At 36.0% G+C, this 17877-nt stretch overlaps 1 protein-coding gene across 1 annotated transcript; it reads right to left on the minus strand.

Moving 5' to 3' along the window:
• Positions 1-570: 570 nt before the first annotated feature.
• LOC110208449 (voltage-gated delayed rectifier potassium channel KCNH5) lies at positions 571-17106 on the minus strand. The gene is made up of 3 exons (XM_078151651.1): positions 17040-17106; positions 4110-4225; positions 571-1056 (listed from the first exon to the last, which is right to left on the minus strand). Exons 1-3 carry the CDS (start codon positions 17104-17106, stop codon positions 598-600), a joined length of 642 nt encoding a protein of 213 aa, XP_078007777.1. The 3' UTR covers positions 571-597.
• Positions 17107-17877: the final 771 nt, after the last annotated feature.

The raw sequence follows: 17877 nt of genomic DNA on the forward strand, positions 1-17877 counted from the left end.
TTTTTTCTTTTACAAGCAGCTAGATAGTTCAGTGAATAAAGTGATGGTCCCCTGGTCAAAAAGACCTGAGTTCAAATCGGGCTTCTGACACTTACTAACTGGGTGACTTTGGGCAAATTATTTAACCTCTGACAGCCTCAGTTTCCATACATGAAAAGTGAGGATAACACTAGTACCTACCTCCTGGGGTTGTAAGAATAAAATGAAATAGTATTTTGTAAAGTGCTTCTCATACCTCAAGTTAATCAAATATAATAATTAACTGATTAACAAAAAGTAGAGGTAGGAATTGGTAGAGGACAGTGGAAACTAAGAATAGCTAGCATTTATACAGTGCTTTAAGGTTTACAAGACACTTAACAAATATTATCTCATTTGATCCTGATAACAACCGTCAGAGGTACATGCCATTATTATCCCTATTTTACAAGTTTGGAAACTGAGGCAGATGGAGTTTAAATGGCCTAGAGTCACCTAGGTAATATGTAGCTGAGGCCAGATTTAAACTCCAGTTTTCTTGACTCTAGGCCTAATGCTCTATCCATTGTGCTATCTAGGTGCCTAAAATGAGTGTCTTAGATAATCTTTGGATGCCATTTAGCCAAGAACAGAGTTAAGTAAAAGTTGGGTGTCCCAAGTTTCCTGCATATGGAGATAGCTTACCTCATCCACATTTTCAAAGGCATTGATGATGTCATAAGGTAAACAAGACAGCAGGTCTATGACAAACCAAGTTTTTAGATAGTTCATCCTTATGAGCTTGGGGTCAGAAATGACCTCTCCACCAGGACCAACAAAAGTCGTGTGGAAATTTAAAACAATGTCTACGAGAAAAATAACATCCACCACGCTGTCCAGCACCAGCCAGGCTATGTTGTTTTGTTTTGTTTTGAAGGAAACGTTGTAAGGAACCATAATGGCGGTGTAGAAAGTAAGAATTAAAATCACCCAATCCCAGGTCGTTTTAAAAGCACAATAGTGTAAAATAATGTGTGGTGGAGTCTTTGGAGCTTCTTGTTTGTACTGAGGAAGTATATCTGATCCCAGCTGAAGAACCTAAAAGAGAGAAAATATATTATCCATTGAAGTCTAATGATTCCATACAAAGTATCTTCCCAGAAATCCAGCAACCACTGGACAATAACCACAATATAATTGGCCATTACCACATGAAAGAAAAGCACTTTGTATTTAATGACCTGTATTTAAGAGGAAAGGTAATTTTCAGAAGTAAGCATATTACGTTGCTCTTCAGATCAGAAGGTGGTGCTGGTTATTTGTATAAGTATAGCTGCAAAGTGAACATGATGTACTTTCCTCAGCATAGAAACTTAGAATGTGGTTGTTATGGCCATTTCCTTCCCCTCCACCCCCTCCCCAAAACAAAGTCTCTGTTAATGGATCTGACTCTTTGATTCATGTGTCAGACCAAGATTTTGCTCAGATTGATCCACTCCAACTTGCTTGCTTGCTGCACAATAAAACTGATTTGCAATCTTGCTTGTGTTTCCTAACAGTCATAGCTATCCAATCTATGTGAACATTTTGCTTCAAAGAATGCTGAAAACATTTCATTTGCAAGTCCTGCCAGTGGTCAAGCTATCTCCATTTGACAAACAATGACGGTCATCCCTCCCTCATCTATGCCTAGCACCTCAGACAGCAGTGCTACACCTCCAATGACCCAGGCTGTATCCCCAGGATCTCAATGGCAGTAATCTTGTGTTTTCATTTCTTCTTGACTAAGTCACAGGGAACTACCAAAACTGCTTCAGAGGAAGCAGTTTAGCAGTAATAACAAAAATATTATAGGCAACTTTATTTTTTTCTCTCCTAAATCAAGGGCCTACATAATCAGGTCTCTTATCCATCACACTGCTGTTCTATCAATATAACTTGCCCAGTACAAAATATTAAAATTTCCTACATTTCCATGTCTGTTCATCATTTGTTATTTAAGCCAATGTATTAAATGGCTATAGGTGCAGAAAGAAATCAGACTTTACTAAATGAGTGATTATATTAATTTTTCTAGAGGTAGTATCAAATCACCTCCTACCCCAGTTGCATACTGTAAATTCTTCCAGATCAGGTACCATGTCTTATATTTTTCTGTATACTAGTTCCTAGTATGATGTCTCAATTCAATACATGAATATCCTTGAGGACAGGGGCTGTTTCATATTTTGTCTTTGTCTCCCCAGAGCCTAGTACAAGGTGGACATTTAAAAACTACTTGTTGAATTTCATTTAATTGAAATGATTGTGGCTGATGATGTTGGTGAATCCATAGAGCAGACACCCTTTCACTCTTAAAAATTATCAAGGAGTCCAAAGAGCTTTTCCTTAAATGGTTATATCTATCAATATTTTCTATACTAAAAAATAAAACTGACATTTTAAAAAATATTTGTATATTAATTCACTTTGAAATAATATGAATAAACCCTTAATGTGTTGACATAAATAATATTTTAAAGCTGCATTTTCAAAAATAGTATGAAGGAATATAAATAATTATAGTAGTAGCATTTTTATATAGTTCTGAAAATTTCTTTCATGTTTGGCTTAATGAACAGCTGGATTTTCCTACCTGTTTCTGTATTTAATATGTGGTGATATGTTGATTTAGTTGAAGTATATAATGAAAATCTAGCACACAGATATATGGTTGAAAAAGAGTGGAATATTATTATGAAAATGGCTTTGAACTTGTAGACCCTTCCTTGAAAAGGTCTTGAGAATTCCCAGAGGTTCATGGGCCACACTATGAGAACCACTAATGATCTACTCTCATAGAACCTCTCAATTGGTTCAATCTTTGACTCATCTCACACACAGAAGCTCACATGAATTTTGGCTATATTCTTGAAAACATTAGCTCTTCTCTTTGATTAGATTTTAGTTGCATCATGAACAAAATAACCTCATTTTTTAGTTCTCATAAGAAGCATTGCCTTATAAATATTTGTACTCATAGATATAATACTGCTATTCTTAGAAGATCTAAGAGTTGTGACTCTAAAGGAGCCTGAACCAAACCAATCAAAGGTTAAACACTGAAGGCAGACATAGATTCACATGGAAAACTAAAAAGCTATCGAAAAAGAGATTCTAATCCTTAAAATTAACAACTGGCTCAGAAATTTGGGCACATATGACTTTAAATACAAAAATGCATGCTCACCTTTCAGAAAAGAGGAACAGATAGCAACTGTATAGCACATCTAATACCCTTAGCTGGTCAAAACTTGTCATAGCAACTATTTAGGCACATTTTAAAATACAGCTGGCTCATACCAACTGGATAATATCATGAGAATTGCTGTAATCTACATAAGAATTATTTCACTACACTAGTGCAAACATAAAAATATTGTAGGGGTTTTTTATGTTATATTGCATTATAAACTTACATTCTGTAACATCACACGTTTTCAAAAAATAGTTTCGTATCTGAAATTTGCTCCATTCTGTTATATCTTATGTTTGGATATGCCAACAGCACACAATTCTCTAACTCCAACAGCTCTAGAGAATTGAAGTTTTCCTGATGTCAACACAAATGGGGGAGAAATGCTAACAGATTTAAGGCCAGTGTTTTATGTGAAAATGCATAAAAATGAAAGAAATTTCCAAATGCATTAAATGTTGCCATGAGTCTTTAACACTAAATTCTATACAAAGGCTCCCAAGCTTAGAGTGATAAAGAATGATATTTTTAGTTAAGCAATACCAAATATTTATCAAGTGCCTACTATGGGCTTTATACTATTTCTGGTAGCTAAATTTAAAAAAAAAATGGAGGACATCTTTTATAACAGATGATGGCAAAAGAAATATGGAATACATGAGTTTTTCCTGCCTCATTTCTCCTTGCTCAAAGGAAATTCCTCACGTGAGCATGTACAATTCATAGTAGAAGTGAGTTGCTATTTCAAGAGCAGTAGGAGATAAAAGTAATTTCTTGTCAAGAAAACATACTCTTCTGGCAGGGGGAAAAATGTTAGCATATTAGCCATATTTGGAAAACAGTGCCTTTTGAAGACAGTCTCTCCCCCTTCAATTCTCGCTGGGTTGGGAGCTCAAAGTTCGTATGACACACTTACTTCAGCTAATCTTGAATGTTTGTGGACCACCTCTGTTTTGTTCATTGGAGTAAGCTGCTGCAAAACACTTCGGCTATTTGTCAAAGCCCGGGTCAATCGGGCAAACTTTGTCCAACCTTAAAAAGGGGAGGAAATAAAATCTCAGTGCCTTACAGAATAGTAATTATAAACTTATTTTTGGCTCTCAGTGACCATAAATCATCAAATCTGACTCCAAATGTTTTCTAATGTAAACATAGAAAATTTTATTATACTCACAAGGTCTGCCTTATAATGTAAGGAAAGGCAGTGAATTGTATGGATTTAGAGGACCTAGATTTGCTTCCTGGCTCTGTTACTTACCTGTGTGACCTTGAGGAAATCCCTTCACCTTTCTGGGCCTCATTTCACTCATCTGCAAAATGGGAGAATTTGACTGAATGATGTCTAATGTCCCTGCCATCTCTAGAATCTTTGAAGAGTTTGTAATGTGTAAAAGTGAGGGAAGAGAGAGTGGGTAAATCTAAGAAGAAAAAAATCTGAAACCTTTTGTTATATCCTTTAATTTCATTATTATGCTTGTCATCTTTTCAGATGAACTAAAAAGATGTAAAAAGGCAGAACAGGACACTACTCCTGTTTTCTAATTTATTACCACTTTTCTCCACCTTCACCTTAACGAAGTATCCATAAGTCAAACTAGGTGCTTCCTAGTCCTACTTTTCTTTACCAATGCTCTCTATCCTCCCAAGGAAAGAAAGTTGGTCGTGTGAAGAAGAAACCCAGTCTTCTTGATTATTGTACAATTTTTTTGCCATTTTGGGCTGGCTAATTCGTGGTATAATCACCTTGTACCAAGGTCTATTCCAACATCATATGTGATCAAAGAAGGGCAGCATAGAATAGTAAATAGTGAACTAGCTTTGGAGACATGAAGACCTTGTTTCAAATCTTGCCTGTGTGATCATGGACAAGTCATTTAAACTCTTAGGGACAAGGCAACTGTTTAAGATTATCATTTGCAACTGAGTTGCTCCTCTACATTGGTTAAGGAAGTTTCCATACCAGGAGTTCCCTATACCAATGAAACCACAGAGCTATGTTCCCTGGAGGAAAAAGAAAGAAAAAGAAAATGTGAACCAGGGTTAAAATAAAGAGTTACATTAATGTATTTTATGTTTAATTTATGCTGGGGAAGGAAAGGGAAAGAAAAAGAAACAGAGGGAAGGGAAGGGAAGGGAAGGGAAGGGAAGGGAAGGGAAGGGAAGGGAAGGGAAGGGAAGGGAAGGGAAGGGAAGGGAAGGGGAAGGAGAAGGGGAAGGAGAAGGGGAGGAGGAGGGCAGGGGGGAGGGCAGGGGGGAGGGGAGGGAAGGGAGGGAAGGGAGGGGAAAGGATTTCATAGCATAGCAGTTCATGTGTATGCTAAAGTTGCTGCACATTTTGTTAATTAATTATTAAGATTGGTTTGGATCACAAATATCCTCTCTGTCTTAAAAAGAAAACCACTTCATTGACTAAGAATAGAATCCATTTTGCTCTTTAAATTTATCCCCCTTCTTAGTCTCATTCAGTAATTTGGCAAGCTAGATTGCCAATGTTTGGCTAGCAAATTGACTCATTCTGTTATCTTACTCTAGGTATGGGGTACAAAGAGGGGTCCATTATCTTTAGATCATGAAATTTCCATGTTTTCATGGAGTGCTGTAACCTGGGAAATTGGAGAAGAGTATTATTATTTTCTAGAATGATCACTAGATCTGGGCTATTATATAGAAACATATTATGTGTATATATACATAAAACAAGTTTGTGTGTGTGTGTATACATATATATGTGCATATATATATATATATATGCACATACATATAATAACATAGGTGAAAAAATTAGCTGGTGTGTAGAAAGATTTAAGGTGTGTAGCTACAGTCTATTATCTGAATTGATACTTAACAATCACTCTGATAATCTATGGATAATGGTAATAATTGCTGGGTTTTATATTGTAGTTTATATACATTAGTTCATTTGAACCTCACATTAATCCTATGAAATAGGTTTGATAGACATCCTTGCTTTAGAGCTGATGAAATAGTGGCTCAGAGAGCTTAAGTAAATTGTCTATAATCCCACAGTTAATAAGTAGCAGAGGTAAGATTTGAACCCAGATCTTTCTGCTTTCTCTTGGTTCTCCTACCTGACTCCTTCTTCTAGCTCTGTTTTGCTGAATCATTATCCAGATGATGGCTCCCTAACTAAGGATGTACCCCAAATTTCTTTCCCAGAGCCTTCTCTCTCTTGTCTCTCTTTCTCTCTTCACTCTCCTAGTAATCTAATCCTCTCCCATGAATTTAATTATTCTCCATTTATCTCTGTGCAGAAGACTCTCAGATCTATATAATCAGTTCTAATTTCTCTATTACTAGGGCAACTAAGTGGCACAGTAGGTAGAGCACCTGGCCTGGAGTCAACAAGACTCATCTTCCTGAATTCAAATCTGAACTTAGACACTTCCTAGTTGTGTAACCCTGGGCAAGTCTCTTAACCCTGTTTGACTCCGTTTATTATCTGTAAAATGAGCTGGAGAAGGAAATGGCAAACCATTCTAGCACCTTTCACAAGAAAACCCCAAATGGGGTCACAAAGAGTCAAACACACCGAACAACAATAGTCTCTCTCTCTCTAGAGTTCTATTCATGTATCAACTGTCTATCAGAAATTTTCAAATGGATGTCTTAAATGCACATCAGAATCAACATATCCAAAATAGAATTCCTTATCTTTCTCCCAAAACCTACCTTGATTTTGAAATTTCCTGTTTCTCCCAATGGCATCACCATCCTTCCAGTCACTTAGATTTGCAATCCTGAAGTCATCCTTGACTCCTCACTCTCCCGATTCCTCACCAATGCACATATCCAAACAGATGTTAAGTTTTATCAGTTCTACTTCCCAACACTTCTCAAATCCATATACCATATCCCTATTCATGCAGTTTTGATGCTAGTTCAGGCTCATATCACTTCCTGCCTGGAGTATTACAATAGCCTCCTACTTGCTCACCCTGTTTTGTTCACTCTGCTAGCTGGCACAGTAGACAGAATGTGGACTTAGTTCAAATCCTGCCTCATATACATATTCATTGTGTAACTGTTGGGCAAGTCAGCCCCAGTTTCCTCACTAATGAAATGGAAATAATAGTAGCACCTACCTCACAGGGTAGCAGAGAAAATCAAATAAGATAGTAAGCAAAAATACTGCATGAATCTTAAAACACTATTTAAATGCTAACTCATTATTACTTTCACTCTCCTGTTCTTCAGTCCAACCTCCATATAGCTGCCAAAATAGTATTTCTAAAGGATAGGTTTCACCATATCATTCCCTTGTTCAAGTGACTACAGCACCTCCCTATTACCTCTAAGACCAAATAGGAACTCCAGTCTGGCATTTACCTAGCTCCAACCTACATTTCCAGTCTTATTATGCATTCATCCTCTGTAATCCACCCTAAATAATCCTTTTTACTCTTCATCATACATGTCACTCCACCTACCATTTCTGTGTCTTTATATAATCTCTCTTCTATTCCTGGGATACACTCCTTTCCACCTTTTCCTTTTAGCAACTCTAGTTTCCTTCAACACTTAGCTCAAGTACCACCTTCTACATGAGGCCTTTTCTGATCCCCTCCCCTCACCAGCAACTAGTATCTTCTCCTCCCCAAATTGCCTTGTATTAATCTTGTATATATTTTTATATTTGTACATATACATATTGTCTCCCCTGATAGATTCTAAGTTCCTTGAGAATAGATACTCTTTTATTTTTCTCTTCATATAACCCAATGCTTAGCACATTGTTCAGAACAAAACAGAACTTAATAAATGTCTATTGATAGGTAGGCAGTTCATTGGAAAGGATGTTGGACTTGGAGTCAAGAAGACCTGAGTTCAAATCCTGCCACAGACACTTACTTGCGTGAGCCTGGATAAATCACCTCTCTCAGCCTCACCTTCTTTATCTGTAAAATGTGAATACCCCACAGGGTTGTTGTGAAGATCATATAAGTTAACATATATAAAGTGCTTTGAGAAACTGAAAGCAGTATATAAATTCTGGTTATTATTGATTCGTTGATTGACTCCTCATCCCAATGGCATTTTATCTACTCTCTTTTGAGACTGATAATCACTATAACACATATTACACAAAGCTATGTGTGGTAGATCCATATTTATTTCTATGTAGATGAGGGGGGTTAGTTACATAGAGAGATCATTTCTTTTACCAAGTGTAATTTCTAGTTCTATTAAAAATCATTAATATGAGGATAAAGGCTCTTGCTAATGTCATGTGTGACTCTGTGTGTGTATGTGTGCATGTGTATGTGCGTTATGAAGAGAAATAGAAGTAGAGAGACAGAAAAAGAGAGAAGCAGAAACAGAGATAGACAGAAAAACAGACAGTGGTAAGAGCACCACCATTGGAAAAGAAGACAAACTTTCTCTTCTGTTTCCCTGGTAGGAGGTTAATTCCTATACAGAAAAGGATTGAAGAAAGTATCCCCCTTATACTCCATTGGGTAAGTACAACTACTCTGGGCACAGCCTCCCCTATAATTTCATGATCGTGATTCTTGTCCTCTTGCCTGGATGCCTGGATGCAACACAGGTACAAGGAACAGAGAGCCTGAGGATAAGAATGGTAAGTATAACCCTACTGGGCAAAACACTTTTTAGCTGGAATTTATTTTTCATACCAGGAAACTTACTAATTCTTTAAGAAAAATCTCTCGAACTCAAAAGTACAAAAAATACTTTGGTTATTTTCTTTATTCTATGGTATGATACAGTTTTTTTTGGGGGGGGGGAATGACTGTTGTTCAGTGTTTGATTATAAAAAATCATGATTTACATCCCTCCCCCCCAAAAGAATAATAATTCATGGTCACTCATAACACAGTACCTGGAACATAGTAGGCTCTTGATTAATGTTTATTGACTGGCTAATAAAAATAAAATTGAATTCTGCAAATAGTTCAAGTGAAATGTCTTTTATAATTATTATTTTGGTGATCTAGTCTCTTAATATGCAAACACACAGCTTCTATTCATGTCAGTAGAAGTACCATAAACATAAGGCAAACTGACCTCTGAATTAAGCATATTTGACACTTTGGAATGAAAGGTAAATTAAGAATAATTTAAGCTATTATGTCACTGAACAAAAATGACTAACTACTTGGTTACTGGTAGTCACCTAAAATTTCATTCTAAAGTCCTAGGCCTAATAATATATTTTATTATATTGATTAAGGGAGAAGGCATAGTAAGTGTTAAGAATAATCTTACCTCCATTCAATTTACCCTGTACACAACTGTCTAGTTCTCCTTCATAGAGAATGTTATGAAATAAGATCAGAAAGGGAGCCATATTAATGTGCTCTCCCTTTCAGGCAACAAGGTACAGTGGAAAGCGTACAGCATTTGATGTCACAAGACCTGGGTTCTAATCCCGTGGCTGCTACTTAACTTAACCTCTGTGATCTTGGGCAAGTCAATCTTTCCACGTCCTGGCTATATAGTTACAAAATAAGTGGATTGGAGATGGCTTCTAAGGTCTTTTCCCACTCTAAAATGATGATTCTATGAGCCAAACTGGCCTTCTAGCTGTTTTCCTACACATGAAGTATAATTTCCCATCTGTGTGCTTTTGCACGATTTCTTTCCTCCCCTGCTTCTTCTCACCACCACCTTTTAAAATCCTTATCTTCCATAAAAGGGGTAGTGAGGTGGTACAGTAGATAGAGCACTGGACTTAAAAGGAGGAAGGCTTATTTCTAGGAGTTCAAATTGGTCCTCATACCCTTACTAGCTATGAGACCTTGGGCAAGTCACTTAACCCTGTTTGCTTCAGTTTTCTCATCTGTAAAATGAGCTGGAGAGGAAATGGCAAACCACCCAGTATCTTTGCCAAGAAAACCCCAAATGGGGTCATGAAGAGTTAGACATAACTGAACAACAACAACATTTTCCTTAAAAGTAAAACTCAAGTGCTCTCTTCAACCAAAAGCTTTCTGTTAACCAACATAGTTGTTAGCCTTTTTCCTATTGAAATTATTTTAAATAACTTTGTCTATATTTGGCATTTTTTCTCTGGTTATACCTCTCATACTCCCATGCATTCCCCTTTCCCTAGAACATAAAGTTTGCGAAGCAGGAATATACATACATACATACATACATACATACATGCATGCATACATACATACATACATATATATACATATATCTATATAGAAATATAGATATATGTATGTATATATGTATGTGTATGTATGAAGGTGTATGTCTGTTTGTGTGTGTGTGTGTGATGGCATCTTCAACACAGTACCTCCAAATTTTAATAAGAAATTCTTGAATTCCAAAAGTTCTCAAGACTAAAAGCAATGAATGGTTCTCTAATGGTGTTATTTCAGGCATTGGGACAGTTACAGTGAACTGCTACTTGCAGATGATTAATCTCTCTCTCTCTCCTTTAGAGTCCAACTCAAATGCCATCTCCTTTAAAAGGCCTCTTCTGATTCCCCAAATCAGGAGTTACCTCCACCCCTACCTATCCACACACACATACACACACACACACACACACACACACACACACACACACACACTCCTTGGGTTTCATGTATGACTTCAGTCTGCAACTATCCAATACACTTATCATGTAATACTATATGTTATAGTTATCTGTGTTTTAGTCATTTCCTCTTTATCAAACTATAAGCTCTCTCAAGCCTTGTACTGTGTCTTATCTAATGCTAGCTCTCCTTCAGGACCTAGCACAGCATTCAATATACTTAATAAATACTTGGGTTTTTTTTTTAATGAAGGAAGAAATGCTTACCAAATTTGCAGATGACAAAAATCTGGGCAGCATAATTAATATAATACATGACAGAATCAGAATCCAAAAAGATCTTGACAAACTGGAAAGAGCAGAACGTGTTCTACAGGCCTAAAGGGGAGGAAAATGTCACCATTTTCCAAAAAGGAAATGGTGGGGGTTTTTTCAAAGTATAAGCCAGTTAGCTGAACTTTGATGCCTGGTGAAATTCTAGAATATGTTATTAAAGGGAAATTTTATAAACACTTAGAAAGAGATCAGACTGTGTCATGTCCTTTCCTTGCTTGACAAGGTGATTAGAATGATAGACTAGGTGAATATCATAGAATTAAGTATATCTAGAGCTACAAAAATTCTAGCTCATATCCCTCCATAGATGATAGATGAAAGCAAAAGAAGGCAAATTCAGGACCAGATAAATGATCAGATCCAAAGAGATCGAAAGATCCAAAGAATATGGATTTATGTCAACTTGAAGAGAGGATTATATTGGAATGCCACAAGAATCTATCCTTGACTCTATTCTGCTCAAAATTGTTATCAGTAATTTAGAGGAAGACAGAGATCAAATGCTTATCAATTAACAAATAAAACAAAGCTGAGAGGGATAGATAGAATATTAGACAACAGAGTCAGTATCCAAAAATTTCTTAAAAGTCTTACACAGTAGGTTGAATCTAATAATTGAAACTTAATATGACATGTCAAATCCCAACACTTGAGTTTAAAAATAAAATAGCTGCACATATTCAGGAGAAGTAGATTTTTTAAAATGATGGTCCACAGGCTTAATATGAGTCAACAGTGTAACAGAGTAGTCACAAAAGGTAATCAAAACAGTCTGTGTAACAATAGCCTACACAAATGGAGACAGTGTTTAGAACTAAGGAAGTAACAGTCCTGCCATGCTCTGTACTGATCATATAGGTATCCACTTTGGGATACTACATCTAAAGAAAAGCACATACACACTGGAGTAATTATAGCAGTATATGACCAGGACAAGTGAGTGAATCATTCAACAGGAACGTCAATTGAAGAATCTTAGCGTATATAGTCTAGATGACAGAAGACTTAGGGGATACATGAGAATGATAAAGTTTATGAAGAACTGTCATCTTGAAAAGGGATTAGATGTTTCTACTTGAGCTCAGAGAGCAGAACAATGGATAGAAGTCACAGAAAGGTAGATTTACATTTAGTAGAAGGCAAATCTTCCTAAATATAAAAGATCCTCAAAAATGGAAATAGCTGCTTTGGGAGACAGTGAATCCTTATCACTACAGGTCTTCAAGCAAAGGATTGATAACCACCTATAAAGGGCATTATAGAGGGGATATTTACAGGTATAGCTTGGAATAGATGGGCTTCCAATTATATGATCCTGGGGTTGTGTGAAAGTTATAAGGTGGGAAAAATCAAGTTAAACTAAAAATAAATAAGTTCCACAGATACAGGATTCAGCTAACTAAGGAAGAACATTCTAACAATTAGAGCTGTCCAACAATGGAATAAGATGCTTCCTGAAGTAATGTGAGTTCCCTGTGACAAATTATTCAAAGGCTGGGTGATTACTTGTCAAGGATAATGATGACAAAGTATTGCACAAATGTCAGTTATTAATATCCAGTGGTTAGCACAATGCTCTGCACTCACTAAAATTATAATTTGCACAGCAGTGATTGACCTGCATTGGTAGAGAAAGCTCCCCATTCAAATGTAATCATTTGTTGTTCAGTCATTTCAGTCATGTCCAACTCTCTCTGACTCCATTTTGGGGTTTTCTTGGCAAAGATACTGAAATGGTTTACGATTTCCTTTTTCCAGATCATTTTACAAATGAGGAACTGAGGCAAACATGGTTAAGTGATTTATCCAGGGTCACAAAGCTAGTAAGTGCCTGAGGCAAGATTTGAATTCATGAAGGGAAGTCCTCCTGATTCCAAGCCCAGTACCCTATCCGCTGCACCACTTAACTGCCCGATGAAACCAGTTCAGGTGAAAAAAATCATTTTAGCAGTTTCTATGGTAGCAAAGAAATGGAAACAAAGTAGCTAACCATTGATTAGGGGATGGTTAAATAAGTGGTGGTATATGAATGTAATAAATATTGTTCTGTATGAAATGACAAATATGAAGGATTTAGAGAAGTATTGGAAGAAACTGGAAAAGAATATACATAATCCCTACAACAATATTATGTAAAAAACAAAAAATAAAATTAAACTGAATGCCATGTATTTATAATGACCAAGCTTAGCCCTGTATAAGAGCTTTAAAAACTCACCTCCTTTCCTTCACTGGAAAGGTAGGGGGCTATACTCAAATACTCAAAAATCTCTGTTACCTCTTCTATTTGAGGCTTCTATCCAACGATACAGGTCACCATCAATGCCTACCTATCTAAGTCTCTCTTGTCATACTTACGTAGTCTCAAAAGTTCAATACAGTGGATCTATCCAATATGCTAGAGGCTTTTCTCACTTTTTCCTGACCTCAAAAGGGTACTACTAGAGTTTTCTGATTATCTATCACCTGTCTTACCACACAACCAGTACATTTTTCTTTCTTTTATATGATTCCTTGGCAATATCTTTTATTCTCCAAAGTTCCTCATTGTTTATATTTTGCAGCCTGTTCATATCCACTACACATCTCTCCATTGATGTCTTGTGATATTGAATTCTTCAGTGAAAATAGTGTTCCACATCTCACTTCCATATAGCAACATCAGGTAAATGTTATTATTGAAAATATAGCAATATACTTTCGAGGAAAACTGAGAGAGTAAAAAAAAAATTAAGGTGTAATTTCCCAAAAGCCATTTGCCTATTCTCATTCTTTTCAATTCTGGACCCAACTCATCCATCTGTATTATCTAGCCAATATGTATATACTGTTGGACAAGATCTATAGTATATTCATATAAATAAATGCTGAAATTTGGTCAATAGATAGTCTTTATCCACTTGGTCATTCTCTGTATGTAATCATGCCAAACCCCTTGAAGTAATTACAGATCTCTTCTGTAGTGTCCTGGCTTTAGTTGCAATGAAAACAATGTCATGATCACAAACAAGAGCATCCAGAGGACCTTATCTCACCTCGGAAACTATGGTTGTAAAATATCGCACACACTGTCTGACATGGTTGATGTGTTGGTTAGTTTTCCTGAATATTTTTTGTTTTGGTTTGGTTTGGTTTTTTTGCTCCTCTTTCTTTTTTAATCTTTGTTACAAAAGATGATTTGCTGGGCAGTAGAGGGAGAAAGGATATATCTGAAAACAAATGTAATGATTAAAAAGACCAACAAAAATACATTAAAAAAAACAAGCATCTCAGAAAATTTTAATAAATAAGAGATATTAATAAATTATGCATTTATTATGTACCAGGCATGAGGGATATGAAAATTAAAATGGAATGTCCTTTGTCACCAAGGAGTTTACATTGTTCTAGTGACAATGACATGTAGACAGATGATAAAAAAAAAAACAAAGCATATTATGTTCTCTAATATCTAATACTATTCTTAGGGGAAAATTAATTTGATTTCCCTTAGTACTTATTCATCGGTTTTAGTCTAGCAAATGCAAGTTCTTTAGCTTTGAGCAATCTTTGGATTACTAGGAGATAGAGGAGTATGACATGGTTAAAAGAACAGTGCACTTGGGTTTGAAGGAACTGGGTTTGAATTCCATTTTTTACAATTATTTATATGATCTTGGGTCTGTCAAATTAATTTCTTCATGTGTAAAATAAGGGGAATTTAACTAAATAGTCTCTGAAAGCCCTTTCCCAGTTCTAAATCTGAAATCCTATAAAAGTTTTTAAGATAATATTATTCTTGAGGTTGATTACATATGAACTAGGATTTCAGTAGCTTGTAAATTTAAATTCTCAACATGTAGAACTCTCACTAATTCATTATAATGAAAAATGGATATCTGCCATACCATACTGTTGGGAATGCAAAGAATGTCATACAATCAAATATAAGCATGTAGAGTTTCACTACTCCCTAAGCCATTTTCATTACTAGGTAATTGTTGAGAAAAGGAAAATGAATATCACCAGGGATGCCAAAATTATTAGTAAGGCTACAGTCAAGAATTAGAGTTCCTTATATTATTCCTTCATTTGTCATATTTTTTTTTCTGAATCTATTCCATACTCTGAATTTTCTGAGAACAAATGATCAGTAATTTATTTTATTCCCAGAAGTTTAGGTCATTAATCTGAAGTTATCTGAAGAAGAAATGAGTTGCCCCTGTGAATATTATTTTGTTTTGTTTTTCAGACAGTGGAGTTCTTCGGTCTTGTAGATACTCTGAGATTTTACCTAATGACCATTTCACTCTCCTATTACAATACATACTAGAAAAAAAAACAAGAAAAACACCATGTCAATTAGTTTGTAACTCCAGTTCTGTTGTAATAGCAGAAATCACACATGTCCCCAAGTAAATTTGTGCAATCAAATGAAAAGAGAAATCGTGTCCTGCTAACATTAAGATTTAAAGAGACCTTAGAGGCCAAACAGTTTTAACCTATATCTGAACAAGAATTTCCTCTACATCATATTTTACATCATTTAGCCTTTATTTAAAGACTAAGAAGGGAGAGCTTATCATCTTCTACAGTAGCCCATTTCACTTTTGGATAGCTGCAGTTGTTAGGATTTTTTTTCCCCTTGTATCAAATTTAAATCTGTATTACTGTAACTTTAATCCATTGTCTGTAGTTCTGATGTTCAGGGCCAAAGAGATGTCTAATCACTATTTTATATGAAAGTCCTCAAATATTTAAAGACAGCTGCCCTACCTAAATTTTCTCTTCTTTCTAAGACATCATTAGTTCCTTCAACCAATCTTTCTATGGCATCAACTCAAGGTTCTTTATCATCATGTTCACCTTCATTTGGATGGTTTTTGGCATTATCAATGCCCATCCCAAAAAGCAGCATCCACAATCGTATATAATACTACAGATTATAATAGTGTGACTAGGATAGAGTACAGCGGGACTATTCCCCAAAGCTGTAGCTTACAGTCTAGTGGGGTGGGGAGGTGCAAACAACTGTATATAAACAATCTATACGAAAAATTGGTTATCATCTCAGAAGGAAGGTACTAAGATTGAAAAGAACTGGAAAAAGCTTTTTGCAGATGAGACTTTAAGAAAGACTTAGAAGATAGGAGCTAGAGATGGGGAAGGAAAATCTTCCAGGCATTAGGGGCGGACAGTGAAAAGGCAGAGTCCAAAGATGGAGCATCGTGTGCGAGGAATAGCAAGGAGAGCAGGGTCACTGCATCCCAGAGTGTGAGTAGGGGAGTAAGGTGTTAGAAGAGTGGGAAGATGGGAAGAGGTCAGATTATGAAGGGCTTTCTTAATTTAGCTTTACTTCATATACAAAATTCAATAAGTGTACCAACTATGCCATTATATAATTCATTTACAAAAATGATCACACAGGACCTAACATAGACTGTTAGGGTACAATAGGCTCATACCAACAATAAATGATAATTTAGCTCTAGTCATTCAACGTGAGACTAGCTAATATACTACAATATAACACACATTTCTACCAAATTTTCCACAAGTATATCATGAGAGACATCAGATGGTCTGCTAAAATAAAGCTAAACTACAGCTACAATATTACAACAGTGTCCCGATCTATTGATGTGGTAACTGTCAAAAAATGAGGTTTGTCTGGCATGGACTGTTCTTGGTAAGCAACGCTGGCTCCTTGTGAGTTATTGTCTTATTTTTATAACCATACATTTAATGATACAATCTAGAATATTGCCAGGAATCACACTCAAATTCATCAGCCTATAGTTTTGAATATTCTCTCTCTGGTTTTTTTTTTGGGGGGGGCAGGAATTGGAACAAATCTTTTCTTCTCTTGCCCCTATGATACCTCACTTATTCTCCACAATCTTCCAAAGATCACTGACAGTAGCTCAGGAATCAGATCAGTCAGCTTTTTCTATAGCTAAAGATGTAGCTCATTTGAGTCTGGTGACCTGAATTTACCAAACACAGCTATGTGCTCTCTTGCCATTTTTCTACTTAGTTGGGGTATTAACTTCTTATTCTCCATCTTCGTTCTGTCCATGTCCTTGCTAGGAAGATGGAAGCAAAACACAAGTGGAGCAGGTCAATTTTCTCTCCACTGTCCATCATCATATTCTGAGTATCCCAAGTAGCAGTCTTATTCCTTTAAACTCACATCCCCTAATACCTCTTGATTGCTATTATTAGTTTCCTAGCCAGTCTCAGATTCATTGATACCAACACTCTTTTTATAGGATTTTGATATGCTTTTATATTGATTCTTTTTCACACATGCCCTTACTTCTCTTCTCTGTCCATGTCCTTTTAAAAAATCTGTATTGGTCAGTAAGCTTCTTGTACCTCAGTGTACAACTCCCCCTTAACTTCTTCATTGGAACAGTTTCTCTTTGTATCTTAGGAATTTAATTCTTAATACCACCCTATCCATGCAAGGTTGAATTTCCTTTTATAGAATTGTCTGTGAGATTCTGTGTATCCTTTCTCTGAAGCCATTGAAATCTGTTATCTCAAAATCTAGAGTACTCCTCATACTGGCCCAACTATGTTCTCCTTTAACACAAAATTCTAAGAAAGAAGGAGAGGAATGAAACAAGCATTTTTTAAATGTCTACTATGTATCAGGCACTGTGCTAAGATAACGTATTTAAGATCCCTTTCAAATTTCTCATCCTTGCTGCTTTGGGAATTAGCTCTACCTTGTTAATTCAATCAGATCAAGTTCCTTTCTTGGTTCACCCGTATCTTAGATGGATGAAACTATCATTAGAGAATGCATTTTCTTCCCCCAAGCCACTCT

This window comes from Phascolarctos cinereus, unplaced genomic scaffold (assembly GCF_003287225.1).
Source record: "Phascolarctos cinereus isolate Bilbo 61053 unplaced genomic scaffold, phaCin_HiC Scaffold_3;HRSCAF=262, whole genome shotgun sequence".
Classification (NCBI taxonomy): domain Eukaryota; kingdom Metazoa; phylum Chordata; class Mammalia; order Diprotodontia; family Phascolarctidae; genus Phascolarctos; species Phascolarctos cinereus.

Bases quoted from the DNA above. Each gene is read 5' to 3' on its own strand.
- LOC110208449 (XM_078151651.1), bottom strand. From the start codon at position 17,106: ATGGAGAATAAGAAGTTAATACCCCAACTAAGTAGAAAAATGGCAAGA. The intron at 4,226-17,039 runs GTAAATTCAGGT...CCCCTTTTTAAG, and splicing joins AGAGCACATAGCTGTGTTTG to GTTGGACAAAGTTTGCCCGA. The intron at 1,057-4,109 runs GTAAGTGTGTCA...TCTCTCTTTTAG, and splicing joins AACATTCAAGATTAGCTGAA to GTTCTTCAGCTGGGATCAGA.